The sequence below is a fragment of the Bubalus bubalis genome, chromosome 2 (assembly GCF_019923935.1).
Source record: "Bubalus bubalis isolate 160015118507 breed Murrah chromosome 2, NDDB_SH_1, whole genome shotgun sequence".
Taxonomy (NCBI): domain Eukaryota; kingdom Metazoa; phylum Chordata; class Mammalia; order Artiodactyla; family Bovidae; genus Bubalus; species Bubalus bubalis.
The window spans coordinates 142929706-142954937 of record NC_059158.1 but is presented as its reverse complement, the minus strand read 5'-3'; the positions used below and the strand labels follow the sequence as shown (position 1 = coordinate 142954937).

The 25232-nt window shown below is 36.3% G+C and overlaps 1 protein-coding gene and 4 non-coding genes across 7 annotated transcripts; all 5 read right to left on the bottom strand.

The window, feature by feature from the left end:
* Positions 1 to 651: 651 nt before the first annotated feature.
* NOP58 (NOP58 ribonucleoprotein) lies at positions 652 to 24500 on the bottom strand. Of its 3 annotated transcripts, none has more exons than XM_006080546.4 (15): positions 24233 to 24500; positions 19818 to 19894; positions 17783 to 17835; positions 13679 to 13800; positions 12206 to 12342; positions 10435 to 10499; positions 9456 to 9590; positions 8282 to 8427; positions 7586 to 7712; positions 5873 to 6036; positions 4879 to 5013; positions 4363 to 4424; positions 3457 to 3590; positions 1345 to 1511; positions 652 to 942 (listed from the first exon to the last, which is right to left on the bottom strand). In XM_006080546.4, the coding sequence occupies exons 1-15, from the start codon at positions 24275 to 24277 to the stop codon at positions 892 to 894; spliced, it is 1620 nt and encodes a 539-aa protein (XP_006080608.3). In that variant the 5' UTR covers positions 24278 to 24500; the 3' UTR covers positions 652 to 891. The 3 variants fall into 3 exon arrangements, with proteins under 3 accessions (XP_006080608.3, XP_006080611.3, XP_006080610.3); XM_006080549.4 differs by lacking the exon at positions 24233 to 24500 and adding an exon at positions 17461 to 17581; XM_006080548.4 differs by lacking the exon at positions 17783 to 17835.
* On the bottom strand, positions 7358 to 7441 carry LOC112583135. The gene has a single exon (XR_003107479.1). It is a non-coding gene; the product is annotated as a small nucleolar RNA SNORD11 (small nucleolar RNA).
* Positions 8143 to 8228, bottom strand: LOC112583137. Its single transcript, XR_003107481.1, has one exon. It is a non-coding gene; the product is annotated as a small nucleolar RNA SNORD11B (small nucleolar RNA).
* On the bottom strand, positions 17601 to 17687 carry LOC112583123. Its single transcript, XR_003107468.1, has one exon. It is a non-coding gene; the product is annotated as a small nucleolar RNA SNORD70 (small nucleolar RNA).
* Positions 18452 to 18540, bottom strand: LOC112583124. Its single transcript, XR_003107469.1, has one exon. It is a non-coding gene; the product is annotated as a small nucleolar RNA SNORD70 (small nucleolar RNA).
* Positions 24501 to 25232: the final 732 nt, after the last annotated feature.

Genomic DNA, 25232 nt, shown 5'->3' with positions numbered 1-25232 from the left:
CCAGTTGCAATACACTGTCTTCTCAGTGCAGTCACTTCTCTCGTGGCGCACAGGCTCTAGGCGCAAGGTCTTCAGTGGTTGCAGCACGTGGGCTCAGTAGTAGCAGCATCTTTGGTGTTCTATGTCCTGGTTTATACTTCACTCCTACTGACATTTTATTTTTTCTCCTCTTGTTTTTCCTTTATACACCCTCGTTCTTCACTATAAAATCATTTTGTATTATCTTTTTAAAACATCACTTTAGATTACTTTAAAAACAAATCAGGGTCTAGATTAATAATGATTTTCTTCCACATTCTAGAAATGCAAACTAAGTTAGGGACAGTTTTTTTCTTCCTAAAGAGACAGAAGGAAAGTTTGTTCACCTAATTTTAAAGCTTTGAACACAAAAGATAGCTTTACTTATATAACAAAAACAGAAAGGTAGGAGAAAAATAGAAGACAGTCCAAAAAGGCAAGAGAAACACATTAAGTGGGATTCTTAAACTGGTCCATCTAATTATTGCCTTCCTAAAGGCTAAATTTCAGATTAATGGTTCACAACTCTTACTTTTCAGGTATAATTATCAAAATACTAATTATCAAATGCTACATAACATAAAGAGCCCCAAATTCTTGACCTAAAGTAGAGAAATCACAGAACTGTCAAAATACAAAGAAAATATTTTTATTTGTATAACAAATATCCTAAGAAATGATGACATAATAAAATTAACATAAAGTATGTCAAGACACAAATAGGTATGAAATGTTATTAATGATTAATCTTTCTTTCTCATCCAACCTCCCATCAATTATTTTACAGAGTATCTTGGGTATATTTCTGACATCGTAAGCATGATGTATCCAGGTGATTCAATTATGAACTCTTTGAAAGAATGGTTCCTTCCATTAGTCCTCATTAACTTTCTTTTTTTTCTTTTTCTTCTTTTTCTCTGGACTCTGAAAATAATCAACAAGAAGGCTTTTGAAAGAGCTGGAAATGTACAAGTGACTAAAAATAACTTTTCTTTATAAACAGCAGTCTATTTTATTTCCCTTGAAAACAAGCCTGGAACAAAGACTAAAATCTAAAAATCACCTCAGTGATCTGCAGCAAATGATATTCTCTTCCATTTCAGACCAAACCCATTTTGTAATAAGATTCTAGGTTTGGGAAGCGGCTTTTTATAACATGGGGGTTCCAAACACAACAGTGAGTTTTTTAATTGTTTCTCTTTAATGAAACCATTTTTAAAAATGTTTTTTAAAAAACTACCTGTTCATTTCTAACATACAGAGTAGAATAAAATATGGAAACGCTGCCCATGTCAATAAAATATTAATAATTAAAAACAAACATACAGCAACTGCTGTGCTGGTGCATGGCTCTTCTTCAGAAAGTGGTTCTTCCTTAACGTGTTTCTTCTTGTCCTTTTTCTTCTTCTTCTTCACAGATGTTTCCTGTTCTTCTACAACTTGTACTCCTTCTTCTTCTGTGTCTTCTACATCTTCTACTACTTCTTCTTCAACTGAACAAGTGTAAAAATACTACAATTAACATTGTATCAGGCTTCTCTCCCTTCAAACCCCTTTGAGAATGTTTTTTCCCAACATTATAGTCAACTCTCCAATGTTCGTTACATATAATTTTATAGCTGTAAATGTCCTTCAAATATTTACCTAGTATAATAGTACTAACAGTAAATGATAGTAAGCAATTTAATACCTCTGTACACCCAACCTCCTCATTCTTTTTAAAATTTAGTAATGTCTATCTCCTGTGACTGTTTCTAGGGTTTGCTGATTTAACACATGAAAATTTATGCAAAATGCTTAGCATAAACGCTTAGCACATTAAAATAAGGACTCAATAATGGGTAGCTATCATTAGAAATTCACTGACCAAACAGTCATTTAGTACCTACTATATGCTAGGGCTTGTTCTAGACAACTGGAGATACAGCAAGGAATAGCACAGACAAAAATTCTTGCCCTTGCAAACCCTTTATTTTACTAAGAAATACATCAAAAAAGAGAAAAAAGGTACACCATAAAATATTTTATTTAGTAAACAGTCTAAAGGATAAAAGCAAACAAAGAAAGGAGCACAAATGAAGGCAATTCCTGTGGACATTTTATACAGGGCAGCTAGGCAAATACCTAAAAAAGGAAGTGAATGATTCATCTATACTGAGGGAAAATATCCCACATTAAGAGAAGACCAAATACTAAGATTATTTTAGAAGAGAAGGGAAGTTGACAGGTTCGTGGAATAGCAAGGCAGCTAGTGTGGCTGGAGCAGAGTGACCAAAGGAATAGAATTAGATGAGAAGGCAATGGGAGTGCCATTGCAGCTAAGAATGGCAGTGATGGGTATGATAAATGGTTAGGTGCTAGAAATACTTTCCAAGTAGAATTAAAAGGATGTGCTACCAGAATACACTTGGGTTATAAGACAAGTCAATGTTAAAGGCCAAAGCAACCAGGATTCCCATTTATAAAACAGAGAATATCATGTAGAAATGGATTGGGAGTGGCAAAGATCCAGGAAGGTTAAGTTTGAAAAGCTTAATGAATATTACAAGTCAAGATTCAAATCTACTAATGGGCTTACAGTTCTTTTTGTTGAGTAAGGAAAATGAAACATAGGAGTTAAATAACTTGCTTATGTTTTCTTCACTCAGTGCAGAGCAGAAGTCCACATTTGCTGATAGTGCTTTTTGACCCCTAAGCTATTTAGAAACTAAACGTTAAATCGGTAATTGCTTTAATGCTAAGCACTCAACACAAGTGCAGCTAATAAATGGGGGAATTTACTTATCAACTTAAGTGAGCCTAGTTCACTGGGGAGCACCTATTAACTATTACTCTGATGGTAGGCTACCCAGTTATTACTCTAGTTCTTTTCATGTAACAGAAACAATGAAGTACTGCGGCATCAATTCTATGCTCAACAAAAATATTTCGGCTACTAATTTAGAAACCACATACCTTGTTTTCTTCTCTGTTAAGCTGACTCTCAAAATAGTTCACGTTAGAAATTAAAGTTTTGATACACTTAATATATAATCCTATATATTCAAAGAGATGCTTTTCCTATTTCTCTTATGAAATATGATAAATTTAACAATATTCTAACTCCCTAGAGAAGACGGTTATTAGAATTAGCTTCCAATATGGTGGTTTCATAATAAAGTTCTATGGTATGCACTTTCCCCATTTTTCTTTATATATTTTTAATCAAAGGATAATTGCTTTACAATATTGGTTTGATTTCTGCCACACATCAACATGAATTAGCCATAAGTGTGCATATACCCCTCCCACTTCCTGCCCTTCTAAGTTGTTACAGAGCCCAGTTTGAGTTCCCTGAGTCATACAGAATTCTGTACTTCTTTCCCCCCCCCCGTCCCCAGAATTCTGTACTTCTTATGCAACAGGAATAGAAATGACATTAACAAAATTCAAACTAACCTTTAATTTTAACCTTGGCCTTTTTGGCCTTCTTTTCAATAACTTCATCCTCTTTGTCTACTTGTTCAATCTTGCGTTTTTTAGAATAGGTTGGTAATGTGGAGTCACCAGAAGGATCGTAAGTCTTCACTTCACTGAAAGAGCCACAGAATCTTAGAAAATCTTTACAAATGCTTATAATCAAATTAATTCTAAAGAGATTTAAAGGAAACGGTCATTAGGTAATACATGAGCATACCACACTTTAATTTTAGTGACTTTAGGGAAGTTTATGTAAGTTAAGTCTCCAAAAGGTAAAGAGATGTCTACCTATTTTCTAGGGAGGTCAATCACATTTAACGAGAAGTGAACTAAATGAATTCTGATTTAGTAATCAATGTAGTAACTATAGCACAGAAGAAATATTCAATTAAAAAAGAAAAATGGAAGAAATCTCTTTAAACCAAATGATTATACTAGAAAGTAAAAACTGAACCAATTCAAGTTTTAGGACACTGGGCAATTCAGTGAAAACAAAAAAAAGCCCTGAATCAAGTTTAATACAGAATAATACTCCATTCACAAGATTACAAGAGGCAGAGGAATAAGAAGGGATCCATATGGATAAAGATTCCCTAAAACCAAGATACCTGCTTTTGTTCTAACAAGATAAAAAGAAATAATTAAGGCTCTTGACACACAGTTTTCAAATTGTTACCCATGTTCTATTTGCATCACCACCACCTACTTCATCAGTATTGAACATTTTAAATAAGAACAAAAACACTTCTCCCAACAAATATTTTTTATAATTTCATAGTGAGGTCTGAATACTTATGCTTCTTAGCTGCTTTTAGACTTTTGTCTTCTGACTCTCTTTAAGCAAAAATTATTCATACATGCTTCCCCCAAATACACTCAACTTACCTTTTATGTTCATATTTTTCTGCTTTTGCTAATGCTTTTCCTGTCCCACTTATTTTCCTTATCTAAGAAAAGAAAAATTATTAATGTTTTCTAAGGGATAATCTCTTTATAATATATACATTAGTATGTCAATAATTTATTTTTTTGGCTGCTCTGGGTCTTTGTTGCTACATATAGGCTACTTTCCAGTTGCAGTGTGGGCTACTCATTGCAGTGGCTTCTTTTGTTGTGGCTCTGCCATGAGATGTACCTCATGGCATGTGGATCGTCCCGGACCAGGGATCAAATCCATGTCCCCTGCACTGGCAGGTAGATCTTAATTAACCACTAGACCACAGTCACATACTAGGGAAACTCTTTTAACAGTAAGCAGAAATAGAATGTATCAATATCAGACATACTAAAATGTATCATAAAGTAAAACTGATTAGCAGGTAAAATGAAAATGTACATAAGCTACGGTTTATTAATTTTTGATAGGTAACATTTCTACAATGTGCAGAACATGATTCTTACCCCTCTATCTTCCAACGTTCTCAACCTGGCTTCTAGTTTCGCTCTGTTCTCAACTCCCATTGCAGAACTGGAATCCTCACCAAAAGCATCATACCGGATAGCCAAAACAGTCTTGGCTGCCAGCATCCGAGAAATCTAACAAAAGAACTTGAAGTTAGATGCATTCAAACTATACTCCAAGTTGAAATGTAAAAAAAATCACTCAGTTTATTCATGAAAACACTACAGCTCAATCACCGACTTTATGAGTCACTCTAGGAATTTTTAAAAGTCAGGAATTACAAATATATTTATTGTAAACCATATTTAAGCCGTTCACCTCCTCTTAGAACCTCTGCCACCATGTGATGGCTAACGGAAAAGATCTTGCCAGTAGTTCATGCCTAAAACTAGCTCAAGCCATTTTCCCATCTTTTCGTTTTTACTATGTGATATTAGACCTACATTATGAGGTCATCCACAGTTAACTATTGCCCCCCTTTTAAGCTAAATAACATTTCATTTTACTGATTCATTTTCATTTATTTCTTTCATCACGCTACTCTAAATTTTATAAAATTTCTGTTAAACTAGGTATGTATAAAAGCTTGAAAGTATTTTTAAGCGTCAGATTCCTCCTCTGTAAAACAGACACTAACAACTTATAGGGCTATTAAAAGCATCCACCAAAGGCCTATCCAGTGTTTAGCACAGTGTATGTGATATCATTTTAAAACGGGTCATGAACATTGATGTTAAATTGATTTCCTGCCACACAGAAAACTTCTGATGGGCTACACCCTACCCCCGCCCACCAATGAATGGGAGTCTGGAAAAGTACTAAAACAGCAAACACTTTATCTTCTAACCTTTTCTTTCAGTGTTCACTAGAGTTTAAAGAATTCACAATTCTCTATTTGATGAAAAAGAAACAACAAAGATTTATTGACCACCAGAATAAGATCAAAATCATTTGGAGGAAAAAAAGGCCTGCACCAGGAAAATTGTAACTCACCTTTCCTTTGTGTTTGGGGCTTGTCTGGCCTACAAGTGAAGCATGATAAATGAGACCATACTTAGGGGTATCTCGTCTAGACTTGAGGGCTCTGAAGAGTGCCTTTTCTGCTCCAAGAATCTGAACTGTAGAAGCTGCATGTTTGGCCAAATTCAAAAGAGAACCTTCAAAAGAAAAGTAGTAACTTTGAGGAAAGTTCTTCCAAATACAAAAGACCTGGAGTCTAAGTATTATAGCCACAGAGTATATAAAAATCAGATATAATACAGGATTTTATAGTTTGGAATTAGCCCAAATTCCTGATACTTGAGCATTTGTGATTCATCCATTAGCACCACAAGCAGAGGTCTGTGATGAATGTCTATGGCAAACTGAAGCTTATCTGTTTAATCATACCTATTTGCCTGAAGAGATGGTATCACTACCTCACATTTCAGTAGCATACCATGGGAGAGTTCAAAGTTTATGTATTCACAGACATCATCCAATATAGCCCTTATTTTTCTGAGACGTATTTTAGACATGAAATATTCTACTCCTTTAAATATTAAAATAATAGGTAAATGAAAAACTCATTATTAAGGCATCTCAGTAAAATGATGTGATAAATTCATGCTGAGGAGATATAAACACAATCTATAATCAGGCATCAAAAGCTGCTGCTTTGCCAGATATGCTGCACAGATTTTCTGTCAGAGAATATCAATATTAATAGTCGCTCAACCACTAGATACATTTTTAAAATTCAAGAAACATATATTTCTATTAATCCCTGCCTCTCTTCCTGCTACTCATTTAGCTACATCTATGAAATTTCAGATGTAGACAACAAAACCAGCCCAGATGAGCAACCTAGAAGCTGAGGAGATGTGAATGTCCTATTTTTCTGATTAATGATGCAGGTAAAAGAAGCACTCTAGTTTAAACACTTTGATGTAAATAAATTCTCTATCAATAGTATATACAGGCACACTCGAGATATAGTGGATTTCGTTCCAGATCACCACAATAAAGCAAGTGTTGCAATAAACTAAGTATACTAATTTTTGTTTCCCAGTGCATATTGAAGCTATATGTTATGGGTACTCTACTCAGTATGAAATAGCATTGTCTGGAAAAACAATGTACATACCTCAATTTAAAAATGCTTTACTGTTAAAAACATGTTAACATCATCTGAACCTTTAGCAAGTTGTAGTAGTAACATCAAAGATCACTGACCAAAGACCAACATTACAAATCTAAGAATGGAAAAGTTAGAAATATTGTGGGAATCACCAAAATACGGCAGAGTCATGAAGTGAACAAGTGGTGTTGGAAAAATGATGCCAATGGACTTGTTCTACACAGGGCTAACACAAACTATGAATTTAAAAAACACAGTATCTGTGAAGCACAGTAAAATGAGGTAAACCTGATTTCATCCTCCTGTATTCATCCAATTACTCTAATTAACCAAAACAAACTTCTGACAATGGACCACAAGTGTCTCAGAAGAGGTAGTGACTAACGATGCCTTCACTATCCGAAAGGAAATCAGGCATACAAATAAAAATCATCATCAAACACTTGGTCCTTAGTCCTCGCACATACACCATTCACTTCTACTTATTACCCAGATTTATCTTTAAACTCCAGTTTAAAAGAAAATAAGATCCTACCTAGAAAACAACTCTCAATACCCATGTTTACAAATTATATTAAAATCATCACCTGCATGAGCAATAAGTCGTGCTCCAACTAATTCCCCAACCATGACTGTAACATTGGGTGCAATGGCCATCATTCGATTTTGCAGATATTCATAAAGCTGGGTTCTATATTCAGAGATTTCAATCACCTAGTTTAAGAAACAAAATGAGTAAGGCATAAATAGTTTAAGAGTAAAAGCAGTATAAAATTCACATGTCTAAAACATCAGAGCCCCAAATGATCACAGAGCAGTTAGTTGTACAATCCCAGGAAAATTAACCATTCCTTACCTCAGTTTTCTATAAAAAGGCTGTTGTGAAATTTTAATATTTAAAAATTAGACAAATATGTAAACCTAATACACTGCTTAAAAATGTTAATCAACATTTGTTAAAAAAAAAAACTCGAAAGGCTAGACATTTGTGTCATCCTCTGTGATTGTCATATAGCTATCTTCAAATGAGGGGTAAAAATTACAGGCTATAAACATTCAGATACTGCTAACAATAGAAATCAACTAGACAGTACTCCTTTAACCTCATTTTAGGATATATTTCTCCCTGCAAGTATATAAGTCAAGACGGCATCAGATGAGGTAGTGACTGAACACCTTCATATTTATTTATCAGGTGAACAATACATTTAAAAATCATCACTGCCATCAGAAATTACAGAGCTGGTACCACCACCACGAGTTTCCCTATGTGCATAGTGTACCTGAGTGCAAAGGTGCAGAATATTGCAAATATCTTCTTCGGAAACTTCGGTTCCCATAGATATCTCTGCAGCTGCTTTCACTTCTGCTTCAACTTCCTCTGGCAATAATTCAGAAAGTTGAGCTGAGGCATAATTCTTCCTATCGCCTATGGAATGTTTGCAGAGGATGAGGGAGAATCACTCTTCAGTAAATTATATAAAATCCACCAAAGAGTCAAAAGAAAAAGTAGAGATAAGCCAATGAAAGGGATGCCTGAACAAAACAAAAAGCAAACAAGTTTGACCAAGTAACTTTACACATGTAAGGGCTTGATTTTAGAGATTAAAGTAATTCATTCTATGAACAGTCCTCAGGTTCCTCTACTAGTATTATTATTATAGTAATAGTATACAATTTAATATTAACAGTATAGATAGCAATACTATTGTTAATATTAATCACTATTAATGTATTTCAGGAAACTTCCCAGTCCCACAGTTGTCCTTATTAATGGCAACTTCAGTCAGACACATTCACCGTAAGAAGCCAATTCAGGGGAGTGGGGAGCAGATAAATTGGGATCGACATATACACACTATGATATATAAAACAGATTACTGATAAGAACCTGCTACATAGCACAGGAAACTACTTAATACTCTGGAATGACCTACATGGAAAAAGTCTAAAGAGTGGATACATATATATAAAACTGATTCACTGTGCTGTACAGTAAAAAGTAACACAATGAGTGTGTGTGCTTAGTCACATCCTTTGTGACCCTATGGACTGTAGCCTGCCAGGCTCCTCTGTCCATGGAATTTCCCAGGCAAAAATACTAGAGTAGGTTGCCATTTCCTCCTCCAGGGTATCTTCCTTGCCCAGGGATTCAAACCAGGTCTCCTGTGTTTCTTGCACTGGCAGACAAGATTCTTTACCACTGAGCCACCTATACTCCAAAAAAATTTTTTAAAAAGAAGCCCAAGAAAAACCAAATTAGAGAACTATGTCCTCTACTGCGCAGGCCACTGAAATCAAATTTTGTTTTTGAAATCTAGCAGATGTTAATATGGATATACTCCTCAAACATACAAGACTAAAAACTCTGGGAAGAGAATTAAAAAACCAGTAACTCATGTTTTAGGATTTAAATAAATCACTATTTTCAATACCTTAAAGGATAAAGTTACTCACCAACTTTCTGTAAACACTTGCAGTATGTCAAATTATCCGAAATAATTTTTCCTAACTCAGGGAAATGCCAGCCATACCATTCTCTACACCGCATAATGTAGTTGTTTAGTTCTTTATCTAAGTCATCTAACAGGGCTGCAGTAGATTAAAATGAAAAAGAAAACAAGAACTTAAAAGGGTTTTTAAAAAACTTGTGACGAAATAGCCCATCATCCCAAACAGAAACTCTGCACCCATGAAATAATTACTCATTTTCACCACTCCAGCCTTTGCTGATCTCTTCTATTCCCTCTATGAATTTGCCTATTCTAAGTACCTCATAAGAGGAATCACACAATATTTGTCTTCTTGCAAGTAGTCTATTTTACCTAGCACAGTAGTCTATTTTACCTAGCACAGTGTTTTCAAAATTCATCTATGCTGTACCATGTATTAGAACTTGTAAGGATAAATAATATTCCATTGTATGCATATACCACTTTGTTTATCCCTTCGTCTGTTAACAGGTATCTGGATTGTTTCTACCTTTAGCTGAAGCACGATGCTATGAACATAGCTGCATAAGTAACTAAGTAACTCCTTTCAGTTTTGGGGGCATACACACCTGGAAATACAACTGCTATTTAAAGAAATGTTTAAAATTTGAAACTGTTGAGACTTGGATGTCCAAAAATCACCGAATGATTTATTACATATATAATAGCAAAAAATACCCCACACCCATATCTTAAGGTTTTATCATTTTTCATGGAAAAATATTAGTCAGTCAGCTTACATTAATAGTGTAGCGTAATTCCTATTATCCCCAAGTAGTCAAATTATAATTAGTTTTCCAATTTTCTATTCTGCATTTCCCAATTTACTTACTAAACTTCTAGCTCGTCTTTTTCTTCCTCAACAATCATAAAAGATACAATTTTAATAGGAGGAAAAAACCACAATGAAGAGACAGGTTAGACCTCACATGTCCTATACTCACAAATTGCCTGAACAATCATGGTGTCCACTTTATCAGCGCTAAATTTCAATCTGTATCGGGACAAGCTGGGGAGAAGGGAGAAAAACATAAATTACTAAAACAGCATCTAGGAAAAGCATTTAATTAACATCTTAAAAAAAAAAAAAAAAAAAAAAAAACCACTTTTACCCAAACCCCTCTTCTGGAGCTACATTATTTTTTCTACATGGGAAAAATCAGCTAAACAAGAATGTAACATTCAAGATCCCAAAGCACACATTTAGAAAGAAAACAATACATCTGTCTCGTTATAACTGACATTTCTGTAACATGAATTCATTTATGATGACAAATAGGATAATATCGTGTAGTCCAAGTCATACCGGTTCATATGACACAATTTGTGCAGCATTCTTAATGTTTTATACCACCAGTGAGAAAACTACAGCAGTTTCTTCTCTTCATAAACATCCAAAGAGAAGAAAGCCATGGAACAATAATATCGTACATACGGGTTTTCTTAATCCTGGCACTATTAACAGAGGCCTGATTACTTGTTGTGGGGGCTATTCTGGGCACTGTCTGATGTGCAACAACATCCCCAGCCTCAACCCAACTGCCACCTGTCTTCTGAGGGATATCTGACTGCCTCAGATGAGAGCGACTACTGTGCACAATGCCAATTAATCTTAATTTGGATCCTAACTCAATTTAGCTATTTGTTCTCTCTTAGGAAAGTTTATTAAAAAGTTTTTCCTGACTCTTGTGCATTTTGCTCATTTATAAAACTCACTTTAATCCTTTCATTAATCTATGCTCATATTTTATTTATTCAAAGGTAAAGGCCTTTGTTTATGTAGTATTTTTTTTTTTTAAGTATTTTTATTTGGCTGCTTTAGGTCTTAAGTGTGGCATGCAGGATCTAGTTCTCTCACCTGGGATCAAACCAGGGCCCCTGCATTGGGAGCACAGTCTTAGCCACAGGACCACCAAGAAAGTCTCTTTAGTATTTAATACATACTTGTCATATATATTGTCTTTAATATAAACTTTGTTTTTCTCTTTTGGCAGCATGTGGGAATTTACTTTCTTGACCAGGAATCAAACCTATGCCCTGTGCAGTGAAGCGTGGAGAGAAGTTCCAACATGTCTTTTTAACTGTTAACATTTCTTTCGAGTTACAAAGTTACATAGGATTTGAGTCTTTTACCCACAATCTTTTCATTTCACAAACCCTAGTACTGTAGTGAAATTTCACTGAATGCCATGTTTTTCAGGAAGACATATATCACAGAAATGCCTGTTCCAATGACCTCTTGTTAAACATGATAGGTTAACGTGTTTCTCTTTGCCTCAAGAAAAATCTGAATAAAAATCAGAGTAAAACAACAAACACACACAAAGCAGAACAGAAAGATCATTAGCAGATGAGAAAGTTCAGGGAGATGCCAAGCAGATGAGAGTAGCAAATGATTTAGAAGATGTAAAACCGGGAGGGTGGGGGTGGGGGCGCCGGTGGGGGGACCCAAGAATTGCAGCATCTAATGCTGGAGAGGTAGAGTGTACCATCACGAGGTTTAGAGCCCAGACAATGAAGCCAAACTGCCTGGGTTGAAATAATGGCTCCATCACTTACCAGCTATTATGACTTTATACATCAATTTCCTCATCTGTTAAATGAGGATACTATAACTATGTTCCTCTTTAGATTCTTGAGGATTACATTAGTATTTGTAACATGCTATATAATTATTAAGTAAAAATAAGATGACTATCTTCCAGTAAATCTCACCTGTGTGCCAACCCAAGACACATAGCTGTCATTTCACGTGGTTCTACCCCAGGGATTAACCCATCCATCTGTGAACGGATTCCTCTCATAAGTTCATTAACAACAGGACTGTGGATACAACTGAGATTCAGTTTTTCCTATATGAACAAGAACATGTGTATTAAATACAGAAAACTTCTCCTAAATATTAAAATAGCATTGATTTAAACATATACATTTTTCAGTTTCATAAAAGCAGTTTTGGGTATGTGTGTGGGAAGATCACTTGAACATACTGTTGGTGGAGGTCAAAACTGGTATAAGCTTCTAGAAAGGCAGCCTGTGTACATGAATCAACAGCCATAAATAGATCTGGGTCTCAGGTCCTTTCCCTACAGTCAGGGTCCCTGAGGTACTTTCAAAATATGCACTAATGTATGTAAGTACAAATACACATAAATCTTTATATACCTCATACAAACGGAATGAATCTGTCTTGCAAGCCTTCATTTTTTTCACTTTGTAGGGTATTTGCTAACTCCATACAAATCTACAGTTGTATTTCATCAAATGCAAATGACAAGCATGCAAAATTGCAAATGCTACATCACATTTAAAAGAAACAAATATTTAGTATTTACACAGGAGATATTCAGTTTAAGTTTTTCAAATGGAGAAACTGAAAAGGAGAAAAAGGTACTCATAATCCCACTAGTCAGCAATTTGCCCTCCTATATGCCTTTCTATATATGCCTTTCTATGTGTATGTTTTTTATGCTAAAGCTTTATGTTTTTAACAGAAAAATATGAAGATGAGATTGATAGTACAGAAACTTTATTACGTGACAGTATTAGAAATAACCCACCTAAACAAATACCAAGTTCACAATCCTACCTTAAAAAAATAAAAAAACCCTCAAATCTTGTCACCAGTTTGCTACCTTCAAATACCTACAAGGAATTAATCCTTACTTCAAGAGTGAGGGGACTATAAATCAACTATACTTCAATTAAAATAAGAAAAAAGAATGAGAGGTATGTTCGTGTGCTTGCACTGTAAGACCTACTGTAACTACTGAAAATCAAACCATCACAACTGGCTTCTAAAATGTCCTGCTTTTCATGTTTTGGGGCCTACCTATCCAATCTTTCTTTCCATTCTTACTTTATATTTAATTTTTAGCAACTCTACCTCCAGTAAAATGTTCTAATAAACATATACACTAAAAAAGATATGATTCCATTTATATTGAAAGGAAAAAAGTCCCTAAACAAAAATATGGCAGGATATATAGAGTGTTTTATCTGAGGTATTACTTATATATCCTTAGTTTTAACAACCACATTGAAAACCAATTATTACATAGTATGGGGGGGGAATCAAGAATTCAATCCTGAGAACTTATAAAAAACAATTCATCACAAAGGCCAGGCTTTTTCATTCATTACAAAGGTCAGCTCTGATTAGAAGGCTAAAGAAAACTGTAACTTTACCTTTATAACCCCTCCTAGTTTAGCATCAGCCACAGCCAAGGGTTCATGGGCTTCTTTAACTATTTTCTTCAAAACTTTCTTCAATTGCTTATTGATTTTGCCTTCCATTAGAGCTGTGAATGCTTGTTAGGAAGAAAAACAAAAGAACTAACTCAAAACTTTATCTTCAAAGCTCATGATCTTATTTAAATTTTATAAATAAAGCAAAAAAGACAACATATTTCAAAAGCTGATTTTAACATTACTTCTGAAATGAAATGATAAACATTACAAACTTCATAATCTCATCTGATCTTCCCACCCTCATTTGCACTCGAGAACCAGGAGTTAAACCAGATCCAGCATTCCTTCCCTATACATCACTCAATCCCTCTGAGCTCAGAATTATACGTTAGAAATAATCTGTTCTGTAATAGCAAATAGATTCACTCCCCTATGTCACTATCTGAGAAGGCAATGGCACCCCACTCCGGTACTCTTGCCTGGAAAATCCCATGGATGGAGGAGCCTGGTGGGCTACAGTCCATGGGGTTGCTAAGAGTCGGACACGGCTGAGCAACTTCACTTTCACTTTTCACTTTCATGCACTGGAGAAGGAAATGGTAACCCACTCCAGTGTTCTTGCCTTGAGAATCCCAGGGACGGGGGGGGAGCATGGTGGGCTGCCATCTATGGGGTCGCACAGAGTCGGACACGACTGAGGTGACTTAGCAGCAGCAGCAGCATGCCACTATGCATCAATTGATCTGATGTTCTGGATTGTGAAATATCATAAAAATCCTGTCATGACTGGTAAAAAGGAATTTATTCATTTTGAAGGTTCTGCCACATTGTAAGCATGCCTGAGTGGGGGTCTTATCTTTGCCAATCCTTGATCCAAATGTGCCAACAGGCCTCTACTACTAATCAATGTCCATTGATTGGGGAATTACTACTGAGGGCAGCCAATTTGATTTCGAGACTCTTTTCATTTTTGGCAAGCTCTAAATGTGCTACTGTTAACTCTCATCCTCCTTTCTTAGACCTGTACTGAGATTCTCTGGACCCACATCTCTTCTGGTATCTGTCTGGGTTTTGGCCAAATTTAAAGTATGCCTGACAGAAAGTCTGTCACAATTTCTAAAAGGTCAGGCAGTTTGTGCTTAATCAGCCAGGTACTTGTTCTTTCCTCCTGACCAAATTTCCATTCATTTGAATTTCAAATCCATTTCATCTGGTATCTGGAAGATGAAAGGCGAGGACAAAAGTGATCTAGCTGTCACACACACCTCACAAAGAGGTCTTTAAAAATAAGCCAAGATTCAAACTACTTCTGTTGAGTTCTAACAATTTACATATTGTGAAACACTGACTCCTTTCTAATTTACATTTCTCTAATAACTGAAATCTTTCCTTACAAGTGTTTAATCTTTTATAATTAAAAATTTTTATTCAATGTCCTCCCTCTAGCTCTCAATCTTCCCTATCATTTACTTTCACACTTTAACCTAACCTAGTGCTCTCCCTTAAGATTTCTTAAAAGTAAAAAATTTCTACTCTAGATCCTATTCTAACATTCACGATTATTTATCTTCCCTGTATCAAAAACCCTGTTAATCACTCTTCATAATATGTAGATGGTATATGGTATGTGTAGATGGTATATGGTATATGTAGATGGTATACAAAGATGGTGACAGGGATAAGGGGAAGCTGAATCTTTCCCTTTCTCTATTAGGCACTCTTCAGCATCCCTCAGCATCTTTCCCTTCATCCAAATTTAGGCTGGCCCCAAATTTTACTGTGGCTGTTTGTAAGACATGCAACTTCAAAGTATGACCAAGACTAAAAATCTTGCCATGCAAATAGCACATTTTAGCTTCTGAGACCAATATAAAACTGACATCACACCCCAGACTCGTTCTTAGGCTACAAGTTTTAAATGTATACCCTGACACCTACAATCACTCAGTTTCAGTTCTGTAATATCAAAACTGCCTTTTAACAAGGAGTGGGAAGTTAATTCCCAGGAAGGATTGTTCTAATAATAAGGTGATCAAGTTCAACTTTCTGGTAAAAATAGATGGGAAAAGTCATTGTAGGTTTCTAAGACCAGATTCCTGGCAGGGCTCACTACTTTCATTCATTTACCCAAAAATATTTATGTGCTAGGGATTTGACAGTGAACAACACAGCCTTTACCCTCATGGAATTTAGACTGAGAGAGTCTGGGACTGATTTTAAATTCTCATCTAGCATGACATTTTCTCCATTTATATGACATTATTTTAAGGAATACCAAAAGCTCAGTATGAGTTCAGTTCAGTCACTCAGTCGTGTTCGACTCTTTGCGACCCCATGAACCGTAGCACACCAGACCTCCCTATCCATCACCAACATGCAGGAGTCTACCCAAACCCGTGTCCACTGATTTGGTGATGCCATCCAGCCATCTCATCCTCTGTCGTCCCCTTCTCCTCCTGCCCTCAGTCTTTCCCAGCATCAGGGTCTTCTCAAATGAGTCAGTATGAGATAACCTCTCAATCCCTAGTTGGGAACTAAGATCCCACAATTGTCCGGTGCTCCCTCTTACCAAGGGCACTTGAGATCAGAGCTACAGCCCTTTACAACTCCAGGAGGAGACATTCAAATCAGTCTATACGAATAATGCTCCCCAGAGTTGAAGAACAGCTAACACAATTTCACTTGGGACACTACCAAAATTCTACCCATACTTTTTTTTTAAAACTGTGATGAAGAGAACTATCTTAAAAAAATTTTTTTTAATTTACATTTTTAAATTTTTCCCCAGGCCAAAATGACCATATTTATGCTCTATGAGGCTTTAATGAATTGATCTATGCAGCCCTAGAACTATTTTAAAAATTGGCCCTACTGTTGACTCCTCCTTCCGCTTACCCCTCTGCCAAGGTTGGGGTAGTCCATTGATATGCCAACATTATTTAATGAGACTCCTAATTTTCACTATATAAGGGAACTACCCTTGTCTTGTGGGGTGAACAAAAATTATTTGGATCAGTCAAATGAATTTTAGGGCTTAACTGTTAGCCATATTCTTCCTTATGATCCTTCATTTTCAAAATATACCACCAAGTAGTTAGCTGACTTGAGATACAGAATTCAAGCAACTGAAAAATTCATGATAAGTTTTATATTCAATCTTCCTGTTTTCCCTAGCATTAAAAGAACATTAGAAAACCAAGTGCTGGGCTTCCTCGGTAGTTCAGTGCTGAGGAATCCTCCTGCCAAATGCAGGAGGACAAAGGTTCGATACCCAGTCTGGGAAGATCCTATGTGCCGACGGCATCTAAGTCTCTTCACCACAACTACTGAAGCCCATGTGCCCTAGAGACTGTTCTTAAATAAGCACAACAAAGAATAGCCCCTACTCGCTGCAGTGCAGCAACAAACACCCAGCACAGCCAAAAAGAAAATCAAGTGCCTACTGCCTAGCCTACTTAGTAAACGCTACTCTGTATCTGCTGTCTCATCACTAGGACTAGTTGAAGGATGTAACAGTCATCACCCATTCTTCTAAATAATAAAAAAAATCATGCCCTTTTAGGGAAACTTATGTATGCTTCTTTAAAAAACAAAAACCCACAATGCCCCCCCTCACCTCTTTAGTTTTCTTAAATCTTTTAATAACATTGTGCTTTCTTTTTGAACTTTAAAAATGTATATACCTGGAGAGCTGCCTTACTATTTCAACTCCAAATCCTAGCTATTCTCAACTTTACCACTGAATTTAAAAAATCAGAGACCCGTGGACTTGACATTACCTTGATCCCTTGTAGAACAGCTTTTACTGAATTGTGCTTCAGCATTACGCTGTTGGGTTTCCACAGGGAGATCAACTTAACCACTTCTCACCTCTCATCACATGTAGGGGAAAAACCAGCCCTATAGTAAAAAAAGCTAACTCAATGTTGTCTCAGTGGTAGTGACGAATTTGAGTTAGATCACTTAAATTCAGTTTCAAAAAGAATGCATCATTGACAACATTGAATAAGATTAACTTAGGCAACTAAAGCAAACAATTTCTTTATAAGAATAACAAATTACCAGTATTTAAAAAACAAAAGAGCTAGTCTTTGATTTTACCTGCCAATGCCTCTGCTGTATCCTGAAATTTCTCAAAATGTTTCAGCTTTACTCTAGAATTAAGGGAAAAAAAAATGTTATGAGGGCACACTGATTTTGCAAATGCCACATATTTAGGAGAGGTAGTGGACTGCTTCCAAGGCATACACCAATAAAAGAAACTTTCCTGCCACTGCATATTGCTGCAAAGGTAGACACTTCATAAAATGACCAATTTCTCTAAATGCTAGGCTAGTAACATTCAGAGGAACTATTACAGATTTGGAAATGGCAACCCACTCCAGTACTCTGGAGAGGAGCCTGGTAAGCTACAGTCCACGGGGTCACAGAGTCGGACATGACTGAGTGACTTCACTTTCCGTTCCTTTCCTTTAGAACAACAACAGAAAAGTATGCCACCGTATCTAAACAGGAAAGATGTTGAAGCTTCAACATAACCTCTGCTGCTTAAAGCTAGACACAGATGCCTTTTACTATATAGGATAGAAAAGGTGTAAGGGTCTGTCTTAGTTTGAGAATCTCATGACACTGATTTGTCCATCTAGTACAAGTGCCATGAAAAAATAACTCAGTTAGATCTAAATTTTGCTAACCTCACTTTCCCTCCTCCTCCCTATTCACTTATGTGCAAGGCAACACTGTTTTATATCAAAACAAATACATTGTTAACCCATTGTTGTCTCAGTGGTAGTGACGAATATTTGAGTTAGATCATGCAAATTCAGGTCCAACAAGAATACATCATCGACAACAATGAATCGGGTTACTCAAACAACGAAACCATATAGCCCTTTTAAAGGGAAAACCAAAACCAGTCTTCCACTGAGTCTAAAGCAGTATTATCTTCAGCAATACTGTTCCCTTACCTAGTCGGGGAGCATCCTAGTGGCACCTCAAATGCACACTTAACAATACAAAGATTTTTAAGAAGAAAGCAGTTATTTCACCTTATTCCACCTCACCTCCCCACCAATTTCACTCATCTGAAGTGGCATCTATTCATCTCTATATTTGCATAAACACATATATTGCTGTACAATACATACAAAAATGCAATCATGTTATATGCATTACTCTGAAGCACAGTTTTCCAGTATACCATGTTTCTGTAATAGTTTAGTATGACATCTCTTTGGGTTCAATACTCTTTAGCAAGGTTAAGTAGTTTCCTTTGATTCTAGTGAGTTTTTATTAGCATTAGCAGATGAATTGTCACATATGCTTTGGCATTCAAGGATACAATCAAGAGATTAGTTAGGTCCTTCCTAAGGACCACGTTCACCAAATGGGCTATTTTACAAGGTGATTCACAGGTGGTGAAACCGCCTTCTTGACTCTACCTTGAGGAAAAGCCAGCTTTCTCCCCCACCACTCATTTCTTAATCTGGGTATGAAGGTTATCATACTCTATTTTCTTGTCCAGAGATCTTGGGGAACACAAGTCTGTCTTTCTAGGATTTATTAGCTAGTTATTTAACCACTTTAGGGTGAGTTAGGAAATATTAGCCAAGAAGAGTAAATACACTAAGTTCAAAAACATCTGAATATCACTAAGAGAATCTGTAAGTTAAATCTATTAGCAGTCCATGCTTTTTTCCTTTTTGGCCACATCTTGTGGCTTGTGGGATCTTAGTTCCCCAACCAGGGACTGAACCTAGGCCCTTGGCAGAGAGTGCTGAGTCCTAACCACTGAACAACCAGGAAATTCCCACAGCCCACGCTTTTGACAGTTATTACCTTAAAGTTTATACTTAATTCACAATCAATTTACAGTTCAAAACATCTTACAAAATAGTGATTTTGGGGTGCTTCCAATCTCATCTGCAATTAACACAAATTAACTGAGACAGCCTATGTTCCAGATAAAAAATCTAATAATTAGGCTCATACCACTGTTACTCCTGAAGCTGAGTTCAAAAAGTTATGGATATATTATATGAATGAGGCGGACACACAAACTCGCAGAAGAAGGCAAAAACAAAAACAAACACCTCTAAATGTTAACTGTTAAGTTCTTAGTTTCATGAAGACTTACATTTTATTTGCTTTCTCTGGAGTTTCAAATTCTTTCCATAAACTATCAACTTCTTGAAGTTTCTTTTCATTTAAAACCTGCAAATAAATGGATGGAATTTAAATTGAGTTGGATATTTGTTAAAAACTTTCTATTTTTAGAGAGCCCCTTGACCCCTTCACAAAGCCTATCATATTCACAAATCAAAAAAATAAAAAATTTGCCTACTTTCTACAGAAGATTTGTTATTTATTGCTATGATCTCCCTAATATGAAATTACTAAGGATTTCTCTAAAACTTAGATACTATTAGTTCTAAGACACATTCTGACGTAAGAAATTTTAACATGGGAAGGGGGAAAAGGGGCACTTTTACCTATGAAACATAGTCATTAACATTTAGGTATATATTCCTCAAGACTTTTTGACTGTCTATGCTACATTTTATTAACGTGTACTTTTGGGAATCATGCTATACACTTAACATATCATGGACGTAATTCTAGGTTTTAACAAGAATTGCACTGTATGAATATAGCATCATTTATACCCTTTATGTATTTGTATATGTATACATGTATTTCTATAGGACAAATTACTGAAAGTGGAGTTAAACGATCATATAAGAAATGCATGTTGACAGACATATTGTCAAAATGCCTTCAAGAACTTCTAACAGTTTCACTTAAATCAAGAATGAATGTAAGTTCTTATTTTCCTCACCAATACTAGGTGAGAAGTCAACTGTTCAAATATAAGCTAAGGTAGTACCTGTCCTAAAATGCAGTTCCCCCATATTTATATAACACCTTGAAACTGGGATGTCTTACAACTGATAGCAGGTCAGATTAATCAGCAGTGTAAAATAATGGCATATTATATTTGATGAAATACAGTATTATAGACATACATATATATTTTTTGCAAGTGTTGTTTTATGGAAAGTTAGCTGATCAATGAAAAATTATGCTTTACTGCTAAACTACATTTCATCAAATCCTTAACATCACAGAACATTTATAGAGTAAGACTTATTTCCCAGTTATAGCCTAATACATATTTAATGATAAAACATCAAGAAATTTTCTGTCAGAGCGGCAAGATGATTTCAAGGATTTGCATTGTTTCAATTTAACCCCCAACAGAGCCGAATCAAATATATTTACAGAACTGGAAAAACAGGAATCAGAGTAATGAAGTAGTAAATGCAAACCACACTTTCATATTAAAAAATAACGAGCTATGAACTGTTCTATTTTTGTCATGAAAACTAGAACCCAAAGACATTTCATCAAATCTCAAGAAAGCACTGAAACTGGTAATTAAAGTTACTTTTTTGAAATAATTCACAGAATAGTTGTGGTTTTTTGAAAATAGTTCACTCAGAATGTGATCAACCATACCCAAAGTCCAATGATTGCTGAGAGGATATGTACCACCAAATAGGGGATATGACTCATGAGTAAAACTCACCTTTTTTCTAGTTGAAAAGCAAGTATATTTGAAGGTAATATTTGGATAACAAAACTGACATATTTAAGAGATATTATCAGTATTCACTAAGTTAAAGCACCAAAGGAAATGTAGTGAAATCATGACCACTGAAAGGTCTTCAAACAAAACCTTGGTTACAGTTATGTTCCCATTTGTGGGCAACATATTGAAACAAACATGACGTCTGAAAAAAAATAAAATTAGGCTACATTTTCTATTTTCTAACTTTTAATCCTTCATTTTCAGACAAGGAAATCTGAAATATTAGTATGCAAAATTCATTTAGAGTTTATCATTTTGAATTAAGATGGAATGAATAGCTTAGCTATTGTTACCACTAAAATCTTTAGCGCTGCTGTTATACTGTTATTTTACTATAAAAAGCACTATATGTACTTATTTACATTTACAAAAGTGAGTTACACAGTATGTAATTATAGTCAATAAAGCTGGAAAAATACATTGCTTAGTAATCATGTTGTATAGGAACTTTGGTATTCACATAAGAACTGTGAGCTCTCAAAAAATAAAGGAACACACAACACTATGCTACACAGCAGCACTGTACAATGTGACTGATGAATTAAAATTAAAAATGCCATCTCCCCAGCTTTACCAGTCACATTTCAAGTGCTACATAGCTGAATCGAAGAAGGAAATGGCAACCCACTCCAGTATTCTTGCCTGGAGAATCCCATGGACAGAGGAGCCTGGCAGGCCATGGTCCACAGGGTCGCAGAGAGTTGGACACAACTGAAACGACTAAACATGCATGCACCCACACAGCTGTATGCAGCTACTGGCTACCACACTGGGAAGCACAGCTAGGAAAGATCTGGGATAGTGAAGGATTGGGATAGTAAGGCTCAAGAACGCTGAGTCTTATTCTGTGTGCCACGTGACATAAGGAACACAGGCTTGAGTTTTTGCAATGGTCTACAAATAATAATTCTTTTAGGTATTCTCTCTGCATTTACATATAACTTCATTAAGGAGTAACAATGTTTTAAAGTTTTAAATTCTTTTTGAACCACTGTGTATATATGGATAAAATGTATTCCTTAAAAAACAAAAGTCTGAAAAAATGTTCTTAAAGGATTCTCATTCAAGGATGAATTTTAGGCAACCAATATATTAATAATTTTATACTCCAGCATTTTGAAAGATCATAGGAAAGGGAGCTAACAACTTTGTATTGCATATTTACACACAGATATTTCATATACAGTAAGATTCACCCCTTTAAGGTGTACAATTTACTTTCTAGGAATTTTCACAAAATTGTGCAACCATCACTTATCCAGAATATTCTGGAAGTCTATTTTATTCAGAATCAATAACTGCTACTAATACTGAATATTTATAAATGAAGCATATTTTAATATATTCAAGCCTTTAGTTATTTCTAATATTGGGTTACATTATAGAAAAAAAATTAACAATTTTGAACAAAAAAACTTGCACATAACATTAAAAACTGCAATAGAATACTCAAGACTTAGTTTTATGGAGAGTTCTCTTTATTAACAGAAATCAACAATTCATCATATGACTTTACACTTTATGACCCAGATCTAGAAACCACACAATTGCTAAGCCAATTCCGCCCCACCATTAGAGGTAACTACTAACAGTGCAAAGTTACCCTCTTAGCATCCAGATCACGACAGTACACATCAACATCAATTTAGATGAAATTCATCCACAGGACTCAAAATACAATAGACTATGTTGGCTAAGAAAATTTGGGGGCACGTGCAGAACTCTAAGAATTTAGAAAAGACTGCAGGAAGCTGGGGGAAAGCTTAATAGAGCTGTTGACAGGTTCTAAGGCACTTTAGTCTCTTAAAATTGCTAATATTACAATCTCAGACAACAATAATGAGAGGAAAAATAAGCAAAATCAGCTTTGGGTTAATTATCTTACTGGTTTACTTAAAAATAACAAACATTTACTTTAACATGCAAACAGAAGTATATTTTCAAATGTCAAAAGAATCTTGGAAAAATAAAACGAAAAACGTCCCCAAGTATTTTGGTATGTACCCTTCCAGACTCTCTGCACCCACACCACATAGTTTTAAAATTCATAACTAGAATCATACCACATATTTTATCTAGAACTTCTTTTGCCTTGTCCGTACATATGAACATTTTTTTCTTTGCTATATTCCTAGAGCTCGAGTGCCAGGCACGTGGGTGGCACCTAATTTACCTCATTCTTCCTAACATCTCAACAGCATTGTACTATATGCACGTCCCACTGTTCAATTATTTCCTTGCTGATGAACTGAAAGTTAACCTTCCTTATTAAAACAGCGAACTCAAATTGGTTACCTCCAGCTCAGATTTCTTCTCTGGGCTTCGAACTTGAAAGGACCCTTTGTATTTCCAAGTTTAACAGACAGCGAAAGCTTCACATAGCCCAAACTGGAATTCTATTATCCTCCCCTTCCCTAGCCCCCAAATCCCTAAAACTTTTCTTTCCTTCCCTACCTCCACACACCCAACTTTTTAAACGCAAATCTCGCATAGTTTAAAATCCGTCAGCCAATCCTGTCAGTTCTACCTCCTATTCTGCGCAAAGAAACTTCATTAACAAAGTTAGATGAGGTCATTTCTCTGTTAAAACTTTCCAATCATTCCTGAAAACTCTCAGAACAAAATCTAAACCAGGTACCATAACCGGTAAAATTCTAACACGGATCTTGCACCTAACTGGGCCAAAACCTTTTACCAAACCCGACGCCCCCAACAGCGCGGCCACGTGTTCACTGAAACATGCGCCTCCCAGGCCCAAAGTTTTCCCCTTCCTTTCAGAGCAGGGGTACAGAAAAGGCACCCACGCAATTCTGAACACTGTCGTCCTCTCCTACAGCTTTCCCTCTCATCTCCTGCCCAACATCCGCCTTCCCCCTCCAAGAGCTCAATCTCCCACAGACCTTAAAGATGGCGTAGCCGACGGACGTTTCGAACAGCACCAGCATGGTGAGGACGGGTCAGGGCGCTGCGCGGCTCGCCGCGAGCTCTCCTACCAGTGAAAAAAGACCAAATCTATGGTCCCCAAAGGCCCGTAAGGCCGTAGCCGGCCAAAGACCAGCCTTCCCGCAAAGAAGCAAACCACGTTGCCTAAACGTTCCACACCACACTACAAGCTGAACTCCCGAACGGGAGAGTTCCTCGCTAAGGCCTCTGGGACATGACCTCACTTCCGCCAGATGACGTACCACTTAGAGCGCCCTGACTTCCGGTATGTTCCCGCCAAAGGAACTCACAAAAATATCGCGAGATTTCTTCCGAACGATACGAGCTTTTACACTGTTGCTGCTGACAAGTCGCTTGAGTCGTATCCGACTCTCTGCGACCCGATAGACGGCAGCCTACCAGGCTCCCCCGTCCCTGGGATTCTCCAAGCAAGAACACTGGAGTGGGTTGCCATTTCCTTCTCCAATGCATGAAAGTGAAAAGTGAAAGTGAAGCCGCTGAGTCGTGTCCGATTCTTCGCGACCCCATGGACTGCAGCCTACTAGGCTCCTCCGTCCATGGGATTTTCCAGACAAGAGTACTGGAGTGGGGTGCCATTGCCTTCTCCATTTACACTGTTAGGCTCAGGGAACTCTGAAAGCGAAAAACTTCGCTTCTGATTACTGATTTTTGAACTCCCATATATGATGTATTTTACCTTGAGAGAAATGCGGAGCTGTCTCCTGTGTTTGCCTTAAGCAACTGGAATTTGGGAAATGCTAGCCACTAGACTTTACTCCCCGATTGCCCTGCCTAGATGTGAAGTCCTCAGAGTGCCACGACTGTCAGTTTATCTGAAAACACTCGTAACCGTAATCTTCTCTGGCCAAACTGATTTTTATAACCTAGATGTTGTTCAAATATATGTAGGCCATTCCCATTTTTGCTGCAAGGACTCTAGTATGCTTAGACTTTATG